This window comes from Ovis aries, chromosome 17 (genome assembly GCF_016772045.2).
Source record: "Ovis aries strain OAR_USU_Benz2616 breed Rambouillet chromosome 17, ARS-UI_Ramb_v3.0, whole genome shotgun sequence".
Classification (NCBI taxonomy): domain Eukaryota; kingdom Metazoa; phylum Chordata; class Mammalia; order Artiodactyla; family Bovidae; genus Ovis; species Ovis aries.
In genome coordinates, this window is record NC_056070.1 from 61980482 (window position 1) to 61990119 (window position 9638).

The 9638-nt window shown below is 43.1% G+C and overlaps 1 protein-coding gene across 5 annotated transcripts; it reads left to right on the forward strand.

Moving 5' to 3' along the window:
- The first annotated feature begins 4311 nt into the window (after positions 1–4311).
- On the forward strand, positions 4312–9365 carry RPL6 (ribosomal protein L6). Of its 5 annotated transcripts, none has more exons than XM_004017402.5 (7): positions 4312–4363; positions 5286–5519; positions 5609–5707; positions 7047–7190; positions 7720–7768; positions 8533–8717; positions 9174–9365. In XM_004017402.5, exons 2-7 carry the CDS (start codon positions 5286–5288, stop codon positions 9324–9326), a joined length of 864 nt encoding a protein of 287 aa, XP_004017451.1. In that variant the 5' UTR covers positions 4312–4363; the 3' UTR covers positions 9327–9365. The 5 variants fall into 5 exon arrangements, with proteins under 5 accessions (XP_004017451.1, XP_011953280.1, XP_060256780.1 ...); XM_012097890.3 differs by having other exon boundaries at positions 4345–4730; XM_060400797.1 differs by having other exon boundaries at positions 4345–4528.
- The last annotated feature ends 273 nt before the right edge of the window (positions 9366–9638 follow it).

Here is a 9638-nt window from a genome sequence, read left to right on the forward strand (position 1 = left end):
CTTTGTCATACACCAAAGACTGGCACACCATTGTAAATCAACTATATTTCAATAAATACGGTAAAACAAATTCTAGCTTTTTAGACCTGCTGTCATTGAGCACAGGCTGTAGTCTGATTAGGCAATACAGGCTTTAGGTGATTGTGGAGAAAATGTCCCTGGAAGGTTCCCATCTAGCCTTTCATCGGATAGGTTTCACTTTATTTAGGATAAGTCCTTCATCCATCTATGTGCTAAGTCCTTCCAGTCCTGTCCAACTCTGTGGGACCCCGTGAACTATAGCCCACCAGGCTTCTCTGGCCATCGAATTCTCCAGGCAAGAATACTGGAGCAGGTTGTCAAGCCCTCCTCCAGGGAATCTTCCAGACCCAGAAATCCAACCATGTCTCTTGCATCTCCAGCATTGGGAGGTGTGTTCTTTACCACAAGCGCCACCTGGGAAGCTCATTCATCTGTCTATCAGTTCAGTTCAGTCTCACAGTCATGTCCGACTCTTTGCAACTCCGTGAACCGCAGCACACCAGGCCTCCCTGTCCATCACCAAATCCCGGAGTCTACCTAAACCCATGTCCATTGAGTCGGTGATGCCATCCAACCATCTCATCCTCTGTCGTCCCCTTCTCCTCCTGCCCTCAATCCCTCCCAGCATCAGGGTCTTTTCAAATGAGTCAACTCTTCACATCAGGTGGCCAAAGTATTGGAGTTTCAGCTTCAACATCAGTCCTTCCAATGAACACCCAGGACTGATCTCCTTTAGGATGGACTGGTTAGATCTCCTTGCAGTCCAAGGGACTCTCAAGAGTCTTCTCCAACACCACAGTTCAAAACCATCAATTCTTTGGCATTCAGCTTTCTTTACAGTCCAACTCTCACATCCATACATGACTACTGGAAAAAACATAGCCTTGACTAGACGGACCTTTGTTGACAAAGTAATATCTCTGCTTTTTAATATGCTGTCTAGGTTGGTCATAACTTTCCTTCCAAGGAGTAAGCATCTTTTAATTTCATGGCTGCAGTCACCATCTGCAGTGATTTTGGAGCTCTCCCCCAAAAAAGTCAGGCACTGTTTCCACTGTTTACCTATCTATTTCCCATGAAGTGATGGGACTGGATGCCATGATCTTAGTTTTCTGAATGTTGAGCTTTAAGCCAACTTTTTCACTCTCCTCTTTCACTTTCATCAACAGGCTCTTGAGTTCCTCTTTACTTTCTGCCATAAGGGTGGTGTCATCTGCATATCTGAGGTTATTGATATTTCTCATGGCAATCTTGATTCCAGCTTGTGCTTCCTCCAGCCCAGAGTTTCTCTTGATGTACTCTGCATATAAGTTAAATAAGCAGGGTGACAATATACAGCCGTGACATACTCCTTTTCCTATTTGGAACCAGTCTGTTGTCCCATATCCAGTTCTAACTGTAGCTTCCTGACCTGCATACAGATTTCTCAAGAGGCAGGTCAGGTTGTTCTGGTATTCCCATCTCTTGAAGAATTTTCCACAGTTTATTGTGATCCACACAGTCAAAAGCTTTGGCATAGTCAATAAAGCAGAAATAGATGTTTTTCTGGAACTCTCTTGCTTTTTCCATGATCCAGCAGATGTTGGCAATTTGATTTCTGGTTCCTCTGCCTTTTCTAAAACCAGCTTGAACATCTGGAAGTTCATGGTTCACACATTGCTGAAGCCTGGCTTGGAGAATTTTGAGCGTTACTTTACTAGCACGTGAGATGAGTGCAATTGTGCGGTAGTTTGAGCATTCTTTGGCAGTGCCTTTGTTTGGGATTGGAATGAAAACTGACCTTTACCAGTCCTGTGGCCACTGCTGAGTTTTCCAAATTTGCTGGCATATTGAGTGCAACACTTTCATAGCATCATCATTTAGGATTTGAAATAGCTCAACTGGAATTCCATCACCTCCACTAGCTTTGTTTTTAGTGATGCTTCCTAAGGCCCACTTGACTTCACATTCCGGGATGTCTGGCTCTAGGTGAATGATCACACCATCATGATTACCTGGGTCATGAAGATCTTTTTTGTACAGTTCTTCTGTGTATTCTTCCCACCTCTCCTTAATATCGTCTGCTTCTGTTAGGTCCAGACCATTTCTGTCCCTTATTGAGCCCATCTTTGCATGAAACTTTCCCTTGGTATCTCTAATATTCTTGAAGAGATCTCTAGTGTTTCCCATTCTATTGTTTTCTTCTATTTCTTTGCATTGATCTCTGAGGAAGGCTTCTTATCTCTCTTTGCTATTCTTTGGAACTCTACATTCAGATGGGTCCTTCAGATGGGTCCTTCAAATGGGTCCACGGTGCAGGAGTGGTGGCTGCAATAGCGCCGGAGTGGCAGAGAGGAGCTTCCCCACGTCCAAGATAAGCAAAACCCAAATAAGATCGTAGGCGCTGAGAGAGGGCATCAGAGGGCAAACAGACTGAAACCACAATCACAGACAACTAGCCAATCTGATCAAACGGACCACAGCCTTGTCTAATTCAATGCAACTAAGCCATGCTGTGGGGGGCCACCCAAGACAGGCAGGTCATGGTGGAGAGGTCTGACAGAATGTGGTCCACTGGAGAAGGGAATAGCAAACCACTTCAGTATTCTTGCCTTGAGAACCCCATGAACAGTAAGAAAAGGCAAAATGATAGGATACTGAAAGAGGAACTCCCCAGGTTGGTAGGTGCCCAATATGCTACTGGAGATCAGTGGAGAAATAACTCCAGAAAGAAAGAAGGGATGGAGCCAAAGCAAAAACAACACCCAGTTGTGGATGGGACTGGTGATAGAAGCAAGGTTTGATGCTGTAAAGAGCAATATTGCCCAAGAATCTGAAATGTTAGGTCCACGAATCAAGGAAAATTGCAAGTGCTCAAACAGGAGATGGCAAGAGTGAACATCAACATTCTAGGAATCAGCGAACTAAGATGGACTGGAATGGGTGAATTTAACTCAGATGACCATTATATCTACTACTGTGGGCAGGAATCCCTTAGAAGAAATGGAGTAGACATCATGGTCAACAAAAGAGTCCGAAATGCAGTACTTGGATGCAATCTCAAGAATGACAGAATGATCTCTGTTCATTTCCAAGGCAAACCATTCAATATCACAGTAATCCAAATCTATGCCCTGACCAGTAATGGTGAAGAAGCTGAAGTTGAACGGTTCTATGAAGACCTACAAGACCTTCTAGAACTAACACCCAAAAAAGATGTCCTTTTCATTATAGGGGACTGGAATGCAAAAGTAGGAAGTCAAGAAACACCTGGAGTAACAGGCAAATTTGGCCTTGGAGTATAGAATGAAGCCGGGCATAGGCTAATTGAGTTCTGCCAAGAGAACGCACTGATCATAGCAAACACCCTCTTCCAACAATGCAAGGGAAGACTCTACACATGGACATCACCATATGGACAACACCAAAATCAGATTGATTATATTCTTTGCAGCCAAAAGATGGAGACGCTCTATACAGTCAGCAAAAACAAGACTGGGAACTGACTGTGGCTCAGATCATGAACTCTTTGTTGCCAAATTCAGACTTAAATTGAAGAAAGTGGGGAAAACCACTAGACCATTCAGGTATGACCTAAATCAAATCCCTATGACTATACACTGGCAGTGAGAAATAGATTTAAGGGACTGGATCTAACAGACAGAGTGCCTGATGAACTATGGATGGAGGTTCGTGACATTGTACAGGAGACAGGGATTAAGATTGGCCACCGCATGTGAAGAGTTGACTCACTGGAAAAGATTCTGATGCTGGGAAGGATTGGGGGCAGGAGGAGAAGGGGACGACCGAGGATGAGATGGCTGGATGGCATCACGGACTCGATGGACTTGAGTCTGAGTGAACTCTGGCAGATGGTGATGGACAGGGAGGCCTGGCGTGCTGCGATTCATGGAGTCGCAAAGAGTCAGACACGACTGAGCGACTGAACTGAACTGAAGAAAAATAAATGCAAAAAAGCAAAATGGCTGTCTGAGGAGGCGTTACAAATAGCTGTGAAAAGAAGAGAGACAAAAAGCAAAGGACAAAAGGAAAGATATACCCATTCATCTATACTTTCTTACTATTTAAAATGGTAATGCTTTCTAATATCTTTGGTAGGCAAAATAAAAGTTTCAACTTTAGGCCCGTTCCCAAAAGTACTCTGAGAATTCTACTAGTCTATAAAATGAAGCATTTTCAGAAAACGTATTCTCCACTTTCGCCTCCTGAGAAAATCAGTCCTGTATACAGTACCAAAGAGGCTGAACTACATTTCCCATAATGCCTCAGACCCGGAAGGAAGTGAAACTCATTCCTTATAGACCGGAAGCCAGGATCTTAGTTCTCTTTCCCATCTTGCAAGGTAAGAATGGTGGTATGTCTCTTCAGGACTAGATTTCAAGATCCCAATCCTTCGCCATCCTAGCCGAGAGGGTATCAAGTCGACATCTGCAAGGGTCAGACACCCTCGGGACCTTCTGAGAGGCCTCCCGGACGCTTCATTTCTCTCTCTTGGGTTTACGGTAGGGTACGAAGAGGGTGAGGTGGAATGTTGTAGAGGCTCCGGTTGCTCGCCACCTTCCTGTACTGGGGAAACAGGGCCCTTCCAGGGATTCGTAGCGGACTAGCGGGGCCGCAGGGAGTAGAGCGGCGGCGCGCGCTCCGGAATCCCCAATCTGGGTGCCAGAATACGCAACCTAGTTTGTCTCTGCCACGTTGTGGATTTGAGGGTGAGGCCAAATGCTGCTTTCTCCTCTTGCCCAGTCCGCGGGCCGGAAGTCTGCTCCGGGGCTTTGCGTTTTTTTCTCTCTGGGCTTAGTTTGGACTTTGTGTGTGTGTGTCTTCGCCTCCTAAACCGAATTTCTTGAATGAGGCAGTCTGGTAAGAACAGTCCTGAAAGCGAGCGATTTCAAGTTAGAGTTTCGCTGCTTCCTGGCTTTGGAAATTGTTTTGGCCTGTGCCTAGAATTTTTAATTTGCAAAATAGAAATAATGGAATAAGGACCTGTGACATCAAAATATGCAGCAAACACTTAACGGGCGTGAGGTGTCTTCGGCTCGTCGAAGAGGTTATAGTGTATTGTGGGAGACAACCTAAAAATTACACCATTACGGATGTTGTTGCAAACGTGGGATTAGGAGGAAGGCCTGTATCTTAAGAGTGGGAAGAATGAAAAGGACGTTTTAGCTACTTGGAGGATGAGAACTTGTAGTTTGGGAGGCCTGTCAGTGTATAGCTATGGGATAACTGGTGAAATGCCTTAAAAAAGAAAAATGTGTTGGTAGATGGCGGGTGAAAAGGCTGAGAAGCCAGATACTAAGGAGAAAAAACCTGAAGCCAAGAAGGCTGATGCTGGCAAGAAGGCTAAAAAGGTGGAAAAGGTGAAGAAGGTTAAGAAGGGGAAGCCCCACTGCAGCCGAAATCCTGTCCTGGTCAGAGGAATTGGCAGATATTCCCGATCAGCCATGTACTCCAGAAAGGCCTTGTACAAGAGAAAATATTCAGCACCTAAATCCAAGGTAAGGGATGAGGGGAACTCATTGGGTATTTTCTTAAGCTTAAAATGTTTGTCTGCCTCTGACTTTGTGATGTGTTTGTCTCCTCATAGGTCGAAAAGAAAAAGAAGGTTCGTGCCCTTGCTACTGTCACAAAACCAGTTGGTGGCGACAAGAACGGTGGTACCCGAGTGGTCAAACTTCGCAAAATGGTAAGATTTGGAGATCTTAAGTTGGGAGTTGAGTTGTATCTTGTGAGCATTTTTGTGTGTGCTCAAGGTTCTGGAAGTTTGTGTTTACCAGAGGATTACTAATGGAGGGTAGCAAGTTTTGGGTTTATGACTTGGCTTTATTACTTCCCTGGTGGCTCAGAGGTTAAAGCATCTGCCTGCAGTGCGGGAGACCTATGTTCCATCCCTGGGTCGGGAAGATCCCCTGGAGAAGGAAATGGCAACCCACTCCAGTATTCTTGCCTGGAGAATCTCATGGATGGAGGAGCCTGGTGGGCTACAGTCCACGGGGTCGCAAAGAGTCCGACAGGACTGAGCGAGTTCACTTATTACTATTCCTCAGCAGAGTTACTTCTCTGCGCTTTTGTTTCTTATAAAGCTGGAATAAAGTTTCGTGTCTCGGGTTTGTGAAATTTACCCTGCACAGAGCCTAGAAATGCGGCCAGACCTATAGAACGTTTGTCCACTAAAGCTGTGTTTCTTGGCCCCTCTTTACCATGCTCAAGACACAACATTTTCTCTGTGAAAAAGAAAGGTTTGCTCTGATTTCCATTATGGGACTATTCCCAGAGGTATTTCACTCTGCGCAGTTGAATATTACTGCACAAGAGCAAAAATGGCACTTTGATTTCTTCTTATCAAAGGTTTTGTGAGCTGATTTTTCTGTTAGCCATTCATGTTTGTGGTAAAAGCAGAAGTGTCCACTAAAATGATAGAATTAGATTGTTGTGAGTTACTTGTCATAGGGTCTGTTACTTGTCTGTGGGGTCTTATTTTTATAATAAATGAACTGGCAGTCTTGATGATCTAAGCTAGTATCTTTGGTTCTATACAGTTTGTTTTTCTTTGTGAATGATGTGGAAGTCATGCATGTTAGTGTGATGTGTGTGAACATATTTTAATTGGAAAACAAGCCTTGGTTTTTTCATAGCAAACAGAATGTGTCAGGCCTTTGTTTTCTGAAATGTGGTTTACAGCAGAGTCAGAAACCTTAGAAAAGCTTGAGAATGGCTGCTGCACGACAGTGCATAAGCCATGCAGTACACTAAAGTTTGGTTTGACCCCAGATTTACTTGCTGGATCTTTCCCTCTGCTTGAACACACAGCTCTCTCAGTTTCTACCCTGTGTTCTTGCATGAAAAGCTAATAAAGCAGCACTGACCTTTTCTACTTTTAAAATCTTAGAAGTGAAATGCAATAGTGTAAACAAAAGTGTTTCAACTAACTGCAAGACTGTAGTAAAGGTTTTACCTACCCAGGAACCAGCTCTACTGACTTGATTAGCTTACTTTAATAAGTTGGACCTATGGGCTTTCTCCAGCCTAGGTATTACCCTACGGAAGATGTGCCTCGGAAACTGTTGAGTCATGGCAAAAAACCCTTCAGTAAGCATGTGAGGAAGCTGCGTGCCAGCATCACTCCTGGGACTATTCTGATCATCCTCACTGGGCGCCACAGAGGCAAGGTGAGTTCAGCTGCCCGGAGTTACTGCATCCAAATACGCTGGCACTTGGGATGGGATTGGTTTGCCTGTGTTAACTGCATCTAGCAGCAGGAGGTCCCGTGGGCGAGATGGGATGCTCCATAACAGAACCAACAATCCAGTCCCTAGCATCATGTGTCTAGTCTATAACAGATAAGTGAGTACCTTTTCCTGTTTTTGGTAATACTAGTTACAAATGATTCAGGTGTCCCTGTACTCAAAAAATATGTTTGAGTTACTTCCTTAGAATGAAATTGCAGGCATAGAATTAGAGTTGAAGGATATTTATTTGCATTGTTAAAGGTGGTGGCTGCTAAGTTAAAAAAGGCACACCGAATTACTGCTTATATCCTAGAGTCACCCTTGTTAGTAGTTTGGTATAATTCCTTCCAGAACTGTTGTATCTATACATAGGTAGAAATTTGCTTTAACAAAGTTAGTCTGTGATTTGATTAAGTTAGAAGTCAGGTTTTATTTGTGAAGCCATGTAACATTTCTTTTTAATTTACAGAGGGTCGTTTTCCTGAAGCAGCTGGGCAGTGGCTTGCTACTTGTGACTGGTAAGAAAGTCCTTGGATTTAGTATTCTTTGAAATTTGCAGCTCTCCCTATCTTCAGTTTTGTTTAGAAATAACTTATATGCATCACTCTTAGGAGTTGAAGGTGTACAATATGATGATTTGATTTATTAATATATATATTATGAAATAATTACCATAGTAGACAAGTTTAAAAGTTCTTTCTTTGTGATGAAAACTCTTAGAAACTACTCTCTTGAATTGTGTTTTTAAAAGCCTGAAGTATACATTTTGCTTAGGTGGGAACCTAAATAGAGGTTTCAGTGCCGTGAGATTCTTTAGCCTATTTCATTGCCTGTGTACAAATGCATTCTAAGGGAGCAGGTATTTAACTTTATGATAATGTGGCATATCATAAAGTAATTGCCACCTGTAATGCAGAGTGTTTGTCTGCTAATTCCAAGGAATACTGTACAAGGCCTGTGATTGGTTTGCCACTTGGCCCCAGGATGGAGTTCCTAGAAGTCCTCAGTTTGAATTTTTCATGAGGCACTGGTGATTTTATTTTTTTAACCAACCTGTATGCTTAAAGATGGGAGGGGTGGTCTGGGTAACTTAAGGTGTGAGGGATGGGGGAAGCCACACCTCCTGAAAAAAGCCTTGATGCTGGCAGTGGAAAGCAGTTTGGAATTTCTTCTGACCTAGAAAAAAGCTAGAACCTTTGTCAGCAGATATTTTTTTCAAATCCAGTCAGGTCTTGACCATTTGCTCCTTTCCCTCATTATATTGATCCTCCCCCACCCCCAGGGCCTCTATCCCTCAATCGAGTTCCTCTGCGTAGAACACACCAGAAATTTGTCATTGCCACCTCCACCAAAATCGATATCAGTGGTGTGAAAATTCCAGAATATCTCACTGACACTTACTTCAAGAAGAAGAAGCTGCGTAAACCCAGACACCAGGAGGGTGAGATCTTCGACACAGAGAGAGAGGTAAGCTGCTAGTTCTGTCTTTGCCTTTGGTAACTCTGGCTCCTCTGTTGGGAGTAAAAATAAATAAGGTTAAGAACTGTTAAAAAGAAAGGCTGTAAATAACGAGTGAGGAATATCTGGGAAATAATATTAAATAATAATAAATGGTAGTGTGCTGGATTCCTAGTTGGCAGCTAGGAGTTCAATTCAGAAGCCTGAGGTTTTGATGAAACTCTGTGAACTACTGTTTTCCTGGGAATTATAGATCATTTATCCTTTTATATTATATAAAAGTAGGCAAAAGGGTAAAACTGGTTGTTATATATTAAAATAGGTTATGTTTCACAGCTCTCCAAAGAGGATTATCAGAATTGCCTTCTGAATATCCCCAGAACTGAGTACTTGTGAAAGAGGATTTCTTATGAGGAGTTTGGTTCTTGGGCCGAGTTTTTTTTAATGATTTTTCTTTTTCTTTAGAAATACGAGATCACAGAGCAGCGCAAGGTTGACCAGAAGGCTGTGGACTCGCAAATTCTGCGAAGAATCAAAGCTGTCCCTCAGCTCCAGGGCTACCTCCGCTCTGTGTTTGCTCTCACAAATGGAATTTATCCTCACAAAGTAGTATTCTGAACTTCTTGCAAAGAACCTAATTAAATAACTTGTCATTTCCTTTGTGTCTTTTTTTTTTTTTTGATCTGCCTCTAGGTGTGGTATGACTTATAGCCAACTTAATGGGACATTAGCCTCTATTAAAAGGAGTGGGATTGGGGGCTGTAAACTGCAGAGGAGTCTCCTCTTCGGATAAGCATTCTTAGCTTCCTTAGTGTCTTTTCAGCTTTTTCACCAGGCACGTACCAATACAAAACAGTGGGATTTCCCCAGTCATCACTGAATGAGTCTGTACTAACTACATGGATAAGAACTGGTAGGTTTTCACTGCTA

What these genes read in the sequence shown, in the direction of transcription:
- RPL6 (XM_004017402.5), top strand. Translation starts at nt 5,286, where the DNA reads ATGGCGGGTGAAAAGGCTGAGAAGCCAGATACTAAGGAGAAAAAACCT. An exon ending in CTGGGCGCCACAGAGGCAAG is followed by an intron (nt 7,191 to 7,719) that starts GTGAGTTCAGCT and finishes TTTAATTTACAG; the next exon opens with AGGGTCGTTTTCCTGAAGCA. An exon ending in TCTTCGACACAGAGAGAGAG is followed by an intron (nt 8,718 to 9,173) that starts GTAAGCTGCTAG and finishes CTTTTTCTTTAG; the next exon opens with AAATACGAGATCACAGAGCA.